The 14,379-nt window shown below is 46.1% G+C and overlaps 1 protein-coding gene across 10 annotated transcripts in view; it reads right to left on the bottom strand.

Annotated features, from left to right (window-relative positions):
- Positions 1 to 14,379, bottom strand: part of TPCN1 (two pore segment channel 1) — a 53,114-nt gene that overhangs the window by 7,814 nt on the left and 30,921 nt on the right. For all 10 annotated transcript variants that reach the window (XM_040605902.1, XM_040605838.1, XM_040605893.1 and 7 more), the window contains 16 exons: positions 13,859 to 13,893; positions 13,204 to 13,262; positions 12,302 to 12,401; positions 11,134 to 11,250; positions 10,062 to 10,186; positions 8,746 to 8,794; positions 8,480 to 8,543; positions 7,390 to 7,434; positions 6,262 to 6,318; positions 6,119 to 6,172; positions 4,555 to 4,627; positions 4,233 to 4,340; positions 2,913 to 2,984; positions 2,007 to 2,096; positions 1,116 to 1,231; positions 358 to 404 (listed from right to left, as the gene is read on the bottom strand). In XM_040605902.1, the coding sequence (XP_040461836.1) occupies positions 358 to 404; positions 1,116 to 1,231; positions 2,007 to 2,096; positions 2,913 to 2,984; positions 4,233 to 4,340; positions 4,555 to 4,627; positions 6,119 to 6,172; positions 6,262 to 6,318; positions 7,390 to 7,434; positions 8,480 to 8,543; positions 8,746 to 8,794; positions 10,062 to 10,186; positions 11,134 to 11,250; positions 12,302 to 12,401; positions 13,204 to 13,262; positions 13,859 to 13,893 (1,211 nt within the window). The remainder of the gene's footprint in view (positions 1 to 357; positions 405 to 1,115; positions 1,232 to 2,006; positions 2,097 to 2,912; positions 2,985 to 4,232; positions 4,341 to 4,554; positions 4,628 to 6,118; positions 6,173 to 6,261; positions 6,319 to 7,389; positions 7,435 to 8,479; positions 8,544 to 8,745; positions 8,795 to 10,061; positions 10,187 to 11,133; positions 11,251 to 12,301; positions 12,402 to 13,203; positions 13,263 to 13,858; positions 13,894 to 14,379) is intronic.

Genomic DNA, 14,379 nt, shown 5'->3' with positions numbered 1-14,379 from the left:
TCTCAAGCTAAAAGGAGAGGTTCCTATACACAACATTTAAAGTTTGTGGGTTTAAAAGCCATTGCTGCTATGAGAACATAGTTTGAACAGCAGGTGACAAGCTGGAATACAGTGACTCCGTTTGTCTAGGCTGCGAAACCTAAAGGCCTGAAGGCCAGTCAAGATTCACAAGAAAACATGCCCAGCAGCATGTCAAAGGTCAAATGCGATCAGGACCAAAAGATATCTGGCAACAACAAGTGACAATGTTGGGCCCATCTCCAATCATCAGAAGAAAGCAGTGGTGGCACAGAAGATCTAGCTCAACTGGCAGAGTCTGTGCTGTCTATACACACATGGTAGCTGAGGTTTACTTACCATGATGATGTACCAGTCGTTGACAACTGTCAGCTCAAACAGCGTGACTGCATACAAGTGGGAGAAAAAATACAGACAATTCCTTTATCCACCCTGACCTACTTTACAGTGATTCTTAGACAAAATATTTGATGGGAAAGACTGAAGCAAGATACCAAGGTTTCAATAAAGCCAGCAGATCCAGAGACAGAATGCAGACCTTCATTACTGCAATTACTTCTGCAGACCTTCATTACTGCAATTACTTCAGACAAAGGGGGTAGACCCACAGAACCAGAAGCATGGCTTAATCTATATTTTTTAAAAGAATCAGAAACAGCCCAGACTCCTTCCACCAGAGAGCATGGAGACCTCTGAAATCACCACGAGATAAGCATCTCTCCTCACACATTAAGAAAAATCAGTGGGTTTAAAGAAATATATTAGCATCAGTATTGGTTCTTTAGAAGGGTAGTGACTTAACGTCCTCCTTAAACATCTCTGGAAGTCTGGTCTGATCACCAGTCAGAACAGATCTGCTGGCTCCACACTGGCTTTTGAGAGACTTCTGCTTACCTTGCAAAACAGACATGGCACAGTTAGTCAGGTGGAGCTCTCCAGACAGAGAGAGCAGGATGCTGAGCGTTTGAGGTGCATTAGTAGGACTCAATGGGAGAGTCCCAGGCTTACATGAGCATTATTACAGTCCTGCTGTCCAGCTCTGCAGGAACACAGATGCACTAAGGAGTAGTTTTTGCTACGGACGAAACTGCCCTTACCAAAGCTGTTCAAAATGTTGTCAAAGTTGTTGAGATAGTAATAACCTTCTTCCACAACCGTCTTGTTGCCAACTGTATGATTCACCCAGCGGTAGGAATCTGCAACCGTGCTTGTGCTGGTTGGAGAAATCAGGACAAAGAATGAGAAGAGACTAGAAAAGCAAGGAAAATGCCAAGGGTTAAAAATACTGAAACACTGGGAAGGTGGTGAGCAGAGTGGCAGTTTCTACCTCTTGGCCAACACTTGCATTTTTCTCTGAAAGAAAGCTTCTCTCTTCATAGCTCAGCACAAGCCCAGGGAGCACATGGTGTCTTTCTAATCATTCAGCAAATATACCAGGGAAACTGAGTGTTTGATTTAGACTCCTTGGCTCACACCCTTAAAGCTTGGCATTTCCAAGTGGTCTGCCACCATTTAAGATGAAAAGGGCACAGGACAGGACAGCTTAGCTTCCAAGAATGGGTGAATTTATCGTGTTACAAAGTAAGGCCTAAATATGTAACAGGTCTGGCCAAGCAACTCTGGCATCGCCAAGATAAAAATCTGGACTTCACTCTAAAGCAGATGTTACAAGAGTTTCCAGCCATGGTACCATGAAGTTGTCCTCCCAGTGCAGCTACCTGAGGCAAGTTACAGAACTCGTTAAAGCCAGCCAACCCTACCACAGAAATCTCTGCCTTTCCAAATGCAATGCAAAAGTCATTTCATCCAATCTTACCTAGCCAAGTGAAGTGTCTCCTAGATTTTCACAGCACATTGCCTTAGCTGCAGACCCCCACTCAGACCCATTCTCTGGCCCCTGCTCCACAGGGAGACAGAGCTGCCAGGGCTCACTGCTACTGGCTCTGTACCAAAACCACTGCAGAGGGGGACGGGTACGTGGTACTCACTTGCAGCAGTTCGGGTAGACCACGCCAGCAAAGAACTCCATGCCAACAATGGCAAAGCAATAGTAGAAGATCAGCAGGGTTAAACCCAGGCTAGGGGCAAAAAACAGAAAGAGTACTGTGCTACTGAAGAGTTGCTAAGGCAGGGAAACAGACACAGGCTGGTTGCTCTGGAAGGCATTTCCAGCGGATGGGAAGCAGCACTGAAAACCCCAGACCACCCTCCCTGCCACTGTGGCTCTGCAGTTCTTCGCCTGCCCTCATTCAAGAAGTCCTTGGACAAGGAGCTTGCCACTCACTGAACAGAAAAACTAAAAAGCAGCCTGGATTCCCTCCCAGTCTGTCTCTTCTGGTAAACAAACGTCCCTCCACACTTTCTTTAACAAAGAACAACACACACTGTTTCTGCCCTCTCCATGTCCTTGGCTGCAGGGACTGTGCCAAGAACAGCATTCTCTAGCTAACACACTCTGCTCAGACTGCCCTCGAGGGAATGAGGTCTGAGGATGCCCCACTCAAACCCCAAGCTCCTTCTTCCCCACCATTTCACAATAATGCTCAAGTGGCTGTACTAAGCACTAGTATATTCATGCTAATGTTCCTCCCAAATGGGCCTCCCCTCTCACCAAAGCTGGGATGGGGGAGATAAATCACACAAGCATCGATTCTTAGTTATAACACAAAAGCAGGAGGCGGCCCAGGGTGCTGGAGTGCTGCTTATCACCTACTGCTCCAAGAAACTGGAAGATTAACACCCCCTGCAGCACACTGAAGAATCAGTAACAACCTGTTGACAGATCAGAGCATAAACACCTTTAGCAGGTTTAACAGGTCCCTATCCTGACCCTGGTCCTAGACACTAAGCCTTCACTCTCCTCTCCCTGTCGTCATGCAAAAAGAAGTTAGTACCTGGCCATCCGGGGGAACAACTCAAACATAGTATCCAGTACATTTCTGTAGCGTTTCTTCAATTTAAATAACCTGAAAGGAGAAGCCAGTAGTTACCTACACACTGCAGCTCTCCTCGCGTTGTTGGAAATAAAGACAGTATCACGGTTCTCTGTACCTCTGTACTCAATGAACAGTAAGGGTTCCTGACACCAAACTCATAGGATCTGCTCTGGCTCAAGTGGTCTCTGCTCACCTAACAACATCCCACTGTCCCATCCGAATGTTTATGATACATTCAACTAAGTGTTCACAGGATTGAGGAATCTCAAGGAAAAGCCTATGTCTTTTTACAAAGCATGATGCATAAATAACTATTTAAAAAAACCATAAAAATCGTAAGAACTTAAATTAGTCCTGTGTACAGGGTCAGGATTCGTTACTCCTTTCCTCAGACACAAGCTTTTCCGTGTTTCCCCCATGACCCAATAAAACTGATGAAAGAAAACTGCATTGTGCCTGCTAATTTAAGATTTGGCAACTCCATCAGCCTTTACAGAGAAACACAGCTGCCAAACACAGTCTTTGGCAAGGGAGCAACACAGAAAATATTATTTTTCCCCCCCCTTGAGTATCATAAAGTGTTCTTTAAATCCTCACTGAAGAGCTAAATTGCATTAGCTTGTTTTTAACAAAACAACATTTTGCCTCAAATGCCATCCCCCTATGACTCTCAGCATTCTGCAAAGATGAAGGTACCTCTAACAGCCTCGAAATGAGAGGGTTAATCAGACCCATCTTACTGAGCTGCAGAGAGGTTACAGGCCACAGTCTTGCTTAAAGTGCAAGATGCAGTTAGAGCAGGGTTGTACTTCACCCTAGAAAGCAACATCCTTTGAAAACTGTAATTTCTGGTAATTCAATGGAAATTATTAAACTGGCTCAGACTGTCTCACCCTGACAGAAAAGCTTTTCTCTGAACAGCATCAGACAATTTAGAGGAGGTGTAAGAACCCCACGAAGGCAGACACAGGATAATCTGCCCCCAGTAAATCCCTTGATCTCTATTAGAGATCAGCTTAAGCTCCAAAGCACGGGGTTTCATATCCCATCCCAAGTTTTTGTTATCGTTCATTTTGATAACTCTGGCTAATCTCATTACCCCACGCAATTCCTGTTTGCCATGGTCACGTACCCACAGAGCAATCCTTGCCCTCTCCTGGTGAGGAGCTCGGTCCCCAGCTGGATTGATGGAAAACAAGCCTGGCTGTTTTCTCCCCACCTGCTCTCTGTAACGCCCCCCCCCCCCCCCCCCCACCTCCCCCAGCCTTCCTGTCTCACCTCAGCAGCTGAAGGGGTCGCAAAACCACAATGAAGTAGAACGGCTCCATGTTAAACGCCAGTGCCATGAGCCCCAAAAATGCAAACAGGGTGACTGAGAAGTCAAAGCTGAAAATAAAATAAGGACAATGATTTATCATTAGTGTTTCAGCAGAGAAGAGGTACTTGGTGATGCTCCTGCCTAACAAGATGCACAAGGCCAAGGGCAGAATTATAACAGCCTGCTGACGGCCTTATCTACAGGCCTAAAAACTCATCTAAGAAGTTGGTCTTTTGAACCCAGCAATTATCACCTCTCTCAAAAACATCACCGTGCACTTACAGGTTCCAGCCTGAGGACAGGTACTCAACGGGCCCCAGTCCAGTGGTCTTCAGGAGCAGCTCCACGCCATAGACTGTGAACCAAGATGACAGCCATGGTCAGAACTAAGCAGCATCACTAGGTGGGCTTATGCAAAGGCTTGTGCTCAAAGATGTGTGGTGCTTTAAGCACAGGACTTTCGAACACAGGTCTAAAAGACCCCCACCCATCCTCCTTATTCTTGGTGAGATGCCAAAGAGACATTATCCCTCCAAATCGACACACTTTCCTGTATTCATCGCTATGACTCCTCAGAGCAGTCTACAGAGTACTCAGCTGGCTAACACACTGTAGATGTTGAGGCACAAGGTCCCATAGGAAAGGTTGGAAAGTGGTGTTGGGAATTCAGTCCTGCCTGTTCATTTCCTTCTATCTCAGCGAAACGTATCCACATCCCATAGCCCAGCCTCAACCTGCAGGGGTTGATCCTTTCAAAGAAGAGCTGTCTACTTTCACTCCCTGTCCTGGCAGCACCCTGTGGGCCTGTAGGTTAAAGAACACCGTAATAACATGACGATGCCCTGTTTGTCAACCCAAAGTCTTTCTTTCCAGGTTCTGGGGGGCGTGGGGGTGGAGGTGGGAGAGAAACAAAGAGAAGAGCTGGATGACAACGTCCCTGTGAAAAGAAGCGTCGCAGAGTGCCTCAGCCTTCAAACTTCTATAACAAGTGTTTTGAAGACTAATGGCCAGGGAAGCGCTAGAGCTGCCCAGCAGTCAAAGAAGAGGTTAGCAACCTCTCCTAGACTCTCCAAAGAACCTCCCGCTTTTTTTACACACTATTTTGATTCTGTGGAGCTACACTTTGCTTCTCCTCAAGCAAGAGACGCTGGCAGGAGAAGGGAATTCACATCACTGAAGAGTTCTATGGCAGTGCAATGAACCAGCCCATGAAGAAGCAATTGCTTACACTTGGCCTGAAAAGGAAGACTAAAGTACAGGTTCATGGAGGGGATGGTGTCCAGTTAGAAAACTCAGCTCATCAACTAGTTCACCTAGTCCTTTTAGTCTTCTCCTCAGCATGCCCCTGCACTCCGTACTCCAAACAGGACTGCCGTGCTTTGTGTGGCGGAGCGCCAGCTCACAGCTGCAATCAGATCAGAGCTGGTAACACCTCCTGGAATAGTCAGTGCAGTGCAAAGCAATGTGAGCAACTCCACACAGAGCCATCACAAGTCTGGAGGAGCTTATCACTTCACATGCTGTGCCTAATAAACGAGGCTATTCTGTTCTCAGGGCTGAAGCCAGCTTTAAGAATAATACTGCAGCTTTTGCGGAGAGTTGCACCAGAGGTAAGAGGCTCCCCAGACTGCAGTGACACAGGGAGCTGTGTAACAGTGCAGCAGTGTTCACATGGGTCCGTGGGGATGCTGACAATCACTGCCAGGCACAGCATTGTTCTAGATGGAGCCTGGACACCTGTGGCTAAGTTTTAACTTCAAACTGAATAATCTTCTAGGAACGGAGCTGTCTATTCCCCTCCCAACTCCTTCTGAAATGACAGCTCTGCTGGGAGGCATCAACTTACTCGTGAGGAAGACTATGTAGCTCCACGGGACATTTCTGGAGAAGAAATTCCCTCCTGCAAGACACAAGAAGAACTTTTTCTAGCCTTCCCTTTTTTTCAGTCCCCAGCATCACAGTTGGGAAACAAGTCACAACATTTCCTACCTTGCAGCATGAAGGTTTCAACAAGAATCCAAATTCCATTCACAGCCACCACAGTATCTGGAAAACAAAGTAAAAACCCAGGCAAAACCTGTCCTGGACCAGAAGGCATCTGTTTTTTAGGCTAACAAAAAGAGTATAATATTGGACAAGTGGCAGGGTCATTGTTTCCAATTCAACATAGAAACTGAACACACCACTTGGGAGAGTCTTCTACCCTCACTTGCCCAGGCCTTTAACAGATGCAGTACTTTTATCTTCCAGAAGGAAACAGAACTAAAACAAAACTAAAACAATGGTCTGAATCATCTCAATCATTTTTACTCAAAATTATTTTACATTCTGCCATGTTAGTACCTGCATATTTCACCTTTCTCCTACTTCTGGAACAAAATCTTGAGAACCACTGGGTCTCCAATAGTACAGGACAAAGGTCCATCAGCCTGGATCTATCACTGCTCCCCAACATTCAATTCCTGGAGGTGCAGGACTTCTTTTCACTCAGATCTCCTCACCCTCTTTAGTTTAGCATCCCAACTTAACAAAAATTTCTCCTCCAACATTCAAAAAACCCCCAAATTACCAAGTAGGAACAGATAGTTTAGAACATAGCAAGTGGCACCACAAGTAAGTACTTTCTCCTCTAGAGAAGAGGAGCAGAGGATCATTCTAGCAGGCAGTATAGTTGCCAAGCAATCCCTCCAGCCACGAGGATGCCTGCACCTTCTCAAGTGCAAACAGAAGAAGTTGGTTGTCTGGTAAGGCAGTTTCTTACCCAGCATCCTTCAGCTGCAAGATAAAAACCTCAAGGTTTGTGAAAGCTAACCACCCACCTACCTAAATGCGACTGCTACAGAATTAGACCCACAAGCACGTTGTGAAGTACTGAACTGATGAGCCTCTCCAGAAAACTTGACACAGCGAGAGCTGACAGCCCAGGCTGCAGTTAACGCTCAGCATGAGGATGCCGTTCCCTCCCTCTCTGCCAAAAACTCCAAAATTTGTACGCGAGCCATGGCTCAGACCGAAGACCAGCCCCACCACGCTACGTCCTTGCGAGGGCTGGCAGACACAGCGTACCCGTGTGATCAAGGGAGCCTAGCAGAGAGGCAGCTCGTTACTTCTACTTACACATAGAGTATTGGAACACACGGGACTTCACAAGGATGTTGATGCCTGCATGAAGGAAAGTATGACAAAACAAATGTTTACACAATCCTCCATACCTCACACACAGCTTCCTTTATCTTCTCCTTAGAGACATTTTTCATACCAATCCTCAGCACAGAAGATAAACAGACTCGAAAATCATTAACTTTTACTTCTTGGGACCAAGTTCAAATTTTCTCTAGAATTTTAGCACCAATGAACTCACTATCCTTAACACCCGAGATGCCTTTTTTTTTTCTATGTACTAGTTCTGTGGTGTGGACAGGGGCAAATGCAGCTGCTGAAGCACTGCCTGCATTTGGAACAACACGTACACTGTCAAGGAGGGTTGAATGCATCAGCAGAGATATGCAGGACTCCTGTGACAGCTGTGTGTTTGCACCAAGATGGGGTTAACTCTTTCCCACTAACATACAACACTGGAAAATAACTGCAGGTAAGTTCTTATTTCTGAATGGCTACATTCAGTCAGCAAACTTCGGACACGGGAGATAAATCACATTTGCAAAACAGATTACATTGATGGGTATTTCAGAGCTCTTTCCCCTTCCCGAGCAGCTGCACTTGACCTGCACAAGCGCTGCAACCACATCTTGGGACTAGTAAGCCTAGCAGCTCTTGTGAAAACACAAATCCCACTCCATAGCCACTGCTGTGAGTTACCACCTGGGATGTGGACAAACTCTATAAACTCTAGCAGATTCAGCAATCATAAACCCTCCCCCCCCCAACCTCTGTGCTGAAAACAGAATACAGCCCTCTAACCTCAGGGTCTGGTTTGCTACAGAGCTTCTGCCAAGAAGTCTCTTATTTTAAGGAAGCCAGGGTCAGAGTACAGGGAATATTTGCATGACAGAAATCTTCCCTGGAGATTCTGGATACAAGGCTGTGGGCTTGGAGGCTCTGAGTACACAGAGAATCGGTTAGCAGGCCTTCCCTCAGCTGTTTACCAGCGACATAACAGAAGATCCCTTCGGAGGGCCCTGTCTTCGTAAAGAAATACTCTTCCTGCTAGTTGAACACATGCTGTCATGAAAACACAGCCTGTTACCTTTAAAAATAAGGAACGCTGTCCGTGGAAGGTCATCAAACCAGTGCTCGCGATTTCGTTTTGCCTGAAAGCAGAACAGATGTGATCAGAAGTAGTCAATGCTACATCCATACAAACAACGTGCAGTGGTGGAGACCCACCTTATTCCCATCATCTGCTTCTTTTAGATTGCCTTTGCTCCTTACCCACCTTCTCTTTAATCACTGGCCTCCTTTGCTCTCCCTCCCACACACACTCCCCCTCTTCTCCACCCAATAAATACTCACCTTCCATTTTAAGCCAACAACTTCATAGAAATTGTAAAAATCCTTTAGACTGCAAAACAGAAAGAAGCATCTGATCAGAGCCTTGGAGATTATTAGATCCTTAATTGTCCTCGTCAGGCATCATCAGCAGAGAGTCCCTGGAATTTATTAACTCCTGATTAGAACTGCAGCCACAGCTGATATAACTCACCACTGACCTCTTCCCGGTCTGGCCAAAGGTTAGTGGCTGACAGTGGCCAGAACAGGGTGCAAAGCCTGTCTTCTTTCTGGAATGCCACAGCCCTTGGAGGAAACTGTGACACTACTGAACTGCAGAATTTTACTACCAAGAGGAAAGACCTGAGGCTTAGATAGCAAATTGCAAGGGACAGAGATCGTACTACTCTTCGAGAAGAAATCTTGGACTGTCTTAATTACTCGCACAGTCCTTTTCCAAGGTCTTTGCACATTTTCTTTTGAGGGTAACAATGACATTTGAAAAAGGACATGAAAGCAAAGAAACTCATAAAACACGAGTGCCTGTCTCGGTGCTCAGGGTCAGGCCTATAACAGCTTTTAGGTGTCTGGAAGTGAGAATGCTGAACTTCTCAGACTCTTACTGGTGTCATTAGGTGCCTAAATTTAAGAACACAGTCCTTCTCCCTATGCCATTTTCAATACCTCTCTGTGGCACTTGACTTTAAGGTGAAGCGCTGGCACCAGTTTCATGGGAGACTCACTGCCAGCCTGTCTGCGGCCAGAACAAAGGAAAAGGAAGAGAAAGTCTCCTGCTCTAATTCCCTCTACTTCCATGCTGGCTGGAGTTAGCAGCACCCACCCACCAGAATGGTAATTCTCTGCCTCATAACACAGAGGATGAGAGTCCTGAAAGCACCAGCAGAACCAGATTTTAATTAACAAAACCCTGGGGGACACAGCCAGCTGCTGGAAAAAACAAAAACTTGTTAAGCTGTGAGGCTGCACTGTGTGAAGAAATGCTCCTTGCAGGCTCTAGTGCTGTTCCTCAATTTCTCACTCCTCTGTTCTGGCAGGGGAGGTGGGAAACAGAAGTCTGCATGGTGACTGCCAGCAGAGCGCTGTATCCACAAGAGGGCACGCAGGAACTCCATCACCTCTGAAGAAAAACCTCAGCTCCTGGGGTACCCACCCCTCCATGCTCCCTGCTTCCAGCCAAATCCTTTCAATCACATAACTCTATTCCCACATCTCAGACAACGTTCATTTTATAACCCCAGCCATCCTCTCTCCAAGGTATAGCCTAGATCCAGGAGTGAAGCAACCTCCCTGCTCTGGGTGCGGCAATAAGACCATCCTACCTGACTAAAGGAGTATTGCTTTGATTCAGTGCTTTGAAAGTGAGATATCGCTCTCTGGCACACATCCGAGGCTTGTAAAACCGCAACAGCCCTTCAAAGTGCTTGAAGGAAACTCCAGACGGCCTCTAGAAACAAGGGAATGTTTGTCATAAGCAGCAACATCAGGCAGAAGCACATAGAGGCTAGCGCATTTAATTCTCACTTCAGATTTGTTTTAAGCAAGATTTCTACGTTATCACAAGATGCCATTATAACCAAGCCCCAGAAGTACCCTAAGCTATTACTTTAACATACTGAGCTTATCCCAGAGCACAGAGATCAGAAAGCTCCCCTGGCAATCAGTCCCTCCAGTAAATGCAGAACTGTTCCCTGTTGCCCTATCATGCGAAAACTGTCCAACCAGACACCCCGAGCAACGGAGTTCAACCGTTCTTCTTGGGAAATTAGGAGACAGCCTAACGGATCCCATTACTAGCGCTTTTTTAAGGCTATCAGCTGTGTGCCCTAAACACGAACTAATCTACTAGAAGTGGGTTAGTTATTTTTGGGCCTTATTTCTCTTGCTGCTCCCCAATCTCAGCAAGAAATCAACCCTCTCTCCCCCAAGTGCTCTGTCCCTGCAAAGAGTTGTTTCTAGGTGAATTACTTCTGTTTCTGCACCATTCACTCATGCGGTATCTAGCAACTGTACTGTATCTCCACTTGCATGACCCACCCCTTCCCTAAGTACCGGTGCTTGAGAAGCAAGTCTGCAAGTGACCCACACTGAATCAGAGAGAAATCAGTGATCACACGCACTCCAGAACAAATTTCACTCATTTTATCAAGACACTTCCATAATCTCACATGGGGCTGAAATTCACTCCCTTTTTCCTCCAGAAACAGATATAAACAAGTTACCTGAATGAAAAAAAAAAGGAGCTGAGTGTGACTACAATCAACAGACACATAAATCATCTGTTTTGGAACATGCTCCTTGAACACTCCAGACCACTGGTGTTCTTAAAACATTGCTGACCTCCCCTCCTGCTGCACTCCGGGCTGTTCTCAGCCTCCCTGCAGGACCCTGTACCTGTTTGGTGATCAGCAGGCGGTAGGCGTGCTGTATGGCCGTGCGCTTGTGCAGCAGCAAGGACTTGAACTTCCTCTTCTCGATATCATTGAAAGTGTCGAACACAACTGCGAGAAGCTGTAGAGAGAAGACAAGAGAGAAAGTAATGCTTTGATCCTTAACCTCTGCAGCTACCTGAGGCAGCGCTTCTCAAACAGGCAGGAACATCAGTCTAGAAAGGCATGAGAGGCATTGCCTGCAGAAGGAATTTACTAAGCGCTACACTGATTGAGGCACAACAGAGTCAGTGAGGGCCCGTTGGCCAGGAGGGATCTCACAAAGGGATCACCAAGCACACTGCACACACACCGATCCACTTTCCGGAAGAGGCCCAGATGTTTCTGCCCTCCTAATGCTCACTAGTGGTTTTAAGAGCTAAGGCTAAACCCCACACATGCCAACAGAAAACAGCAGGAAAAGGTTTGTTAAAATGCCCTGATCTCTTCCTAGAAAGTGGGTTTTGAGGACTGCTCTCTGGACTCACCCTTCCACGGAAGCTTTGGCAGAAACATGTCAAAGCTAACCCTCCATCTAGGACAGCAGCAGGGAAATCCAAGCCCACCACATGCATCAAATCACCCACCCTGGGTTGCAGAGTTCCTCAACTCCTTTGGCAAGCCCCTTTCCACCATTCACATCCTCCCCTGAGCTGGTGGTCCTGGCCCTGCCCTAGATGTCGCAAGAAGAGAGCCAGCACAGCAGCTATGCTCTCACACTGCTGTCACCAGCACCCTTCAAGTCCTGCCATACTTAGTAATTCCATTCCCCTCAAACTGATTTACAAAGTATTTCAGGCAAGCCCAGATAATAAAATGCCATCTTATGATAAATAATTAAGACAGAAAAGAACAATAAATTTCATGCAGCCGAGTATGTCACTCCAAGCATGATATTAATGTGAGAGAAGTTGAAAGAGACTTGTATCATTCTGGTTTCTGTGATTTAGCTCAATTCCTTCTGGTTAAACATTAAAAGAGTCCTATCCGTAGCAAAGCTGTCATTTCTGGAAGTATTTTGCCAGAAGGTCTCAGATCATTACAGAGCACTCTTGGGAATGGGGAAGGCTGTGCTGGGCAAGGAGCTCCAAAGTCAGGCAGAGAGAAGTTGGGTGCTTCTTCAGGGGACTCACCAAGTTCATGATGAAGTACAGCTCAATGGAGAGATACACTATGAAGAAGACACAGGACCAGGGGTTTCGGGCATAAGATGGCATCATCACATCAGGGAAACTGCATCCAAAAAAAGACACGAGTTTAAGCACCAAATAGCTCGTGCTATAGGCTTCCCGCTACGAAGGCAAAAGGCACAGGACCCAGGTGTGTGTGCAAACTCACACCCAAAGATCTGCTCATTTCTGCGAAACACATGGTTGCTCGTGCCACAGCAGTTTGTGCCTAGCAATGAACAGCAAGAACATGGAGGTATGTTGAAAAAAATAAATATGAAAAGCACATTCTTTGCACAGCCCAAAACCAAATGGGCAAAGGGGATTTGTAACGTGGCTAAGGGTTGTGCTTCGATACTTAGCAATGACAGCAATACAGCTTTGGTGCAAGAGTGTTACAACCTAAGATTTATTCCATCCTCTGCTAATTTCCTAATCCTCAGAGCTCTCCCTGACAGCAGATCAATATTTACCCACTGTTGTTATCCTCCTTTCCCAGCAGATAGGTGAACTGAAGCAGAGGAATAGGAAGTTACTTCACAACAGCAAATTGTTGGCTGACAAAGGAGCACAAACAGAACTTTCCCTTCTTGGACCGAGGCCTAATAAAGCCGTTTCCCCCTTACTGCCCTCACAGTGATGAGGAGGTCCGAGTCGCTTAGAGATAACTGCATCTGAGGTCACAGTGTCCTAAACCAAAATGAAATACCAGTTCTTCCTATGCAGGCTGACCCAGGAAATCTCTCTGTCATGCAGAGGAAAGGGATTGTATTTGGAGACAGAGCATTTCTGCAAATAAACTCTTGGCTCTGCTAGACTTCTTTAGGGGTAAAGGGAAAGACTGAGCTAGAAAAGCATGAACTTACTTTGAAGTGGTCAAAAGCACAAAGAGATTCACGAGGCTGTTCTCCAAGGTATTGAAGTACTGAAAGAAAAAACTCCCATGACAAAACGCAAACAGAATTTCATAGTGACATTTCACTCAAAAAACAACCAACCCACCTACTTGAACACAGGCATTTCTACAATTCCCTGATGCCTCCCCTAGAGAAAGGGTACTTCAGCATCGGTCCTCTTTTTAAAGGTGCCCGAGAGATGGCATGTGAAGAGTTTAAAAATTAAAAGCTCATCTACATATTTTTGTAGTAGTTACACCCAGCAAGCTACAGACTCAATCAGTAGCAGGACCTAGTGGCTGCTCAACTCTGACAGCAACAGTCTGAAGTGGTTGAGCTTTCACCCAGATACCTTCCTCCCCTGGGGACAGCAGCAGGTGGCTCATTTGACTGAATTAAGACACCAAGAACAAGGAACAACTCCGTGAACGTTCCCTTTGGGACAACCTGACTTTGAAGAAGTTCCTTCCCAGCAGGGTAGACCAGGGTAACCGTCTCTGAGCAGCTAGCATCTGGCCTCCCTGGCCACCACACAGGAATACGCTAAGTCTACACAGGAATGTTTGATTCTTAAGCAAGTCAAAACGGGACCCAAGCTTCAGGTGAAAGAACCAGCGATACTCACCGGATCAGAGTGGTTAGGAGAAAACAAATAAAAACCTAGAGAAACAGCAGAGAAGGTAAAAGAGGAGAGAAAAAAGGGAAAGAACAATCAAAAATAAAGTCTGTTTAATACCGAGCAGCGCAGTGATGAGTCTCTGTTCCCAAAGAGAAGGTCATGCAAAGATTAAGCCCTCTCTGACACCATGAAGCGGCAAGTATCTGAAAGGCCTTTTCCATACAGGTTTGCCAAAAAATGTCACTGGCATTTCACCGATCCTTTTGGAAAACAAACTTTCTGGGCATGGTTTGCATACAGGACTGTAGCAAGTACACGACAGCCGCACGCTTTGTGAGAATGTAGACTAAACTTACAAGATTGGGGAACAGCTGATGGAAACAGAACTGGGAAACCACAAACACACACACCACAGACTGTTCTCTGGAAGAGGTCAAAAGGACTTTTGCCTCAAAATCAAATACCCAGCTTCTAGATTTTTTTGATCTTTAATTCTGCCTTCCAGATGACTGCGGATGAAATGGAAT

Source organism: Falco naumanni, chromosome 1 (genome assembly GCF_017639655.2).
Source record: "Falco naumanni isolate bFalNau1 chromosome 1, bFalNau1.pat, whole genome shotgun sequence".
NCBI classification, from domain to species: Eukaryota; Metazoa; Chordata; class Aves; order Falconiformes; family Falconidae; genus Falco; species Falco naumanni.
Note: the sequence above shows the minus strand (reverse complement) of the source record. Positions and strands in the feature narration are given on the sequence as shown.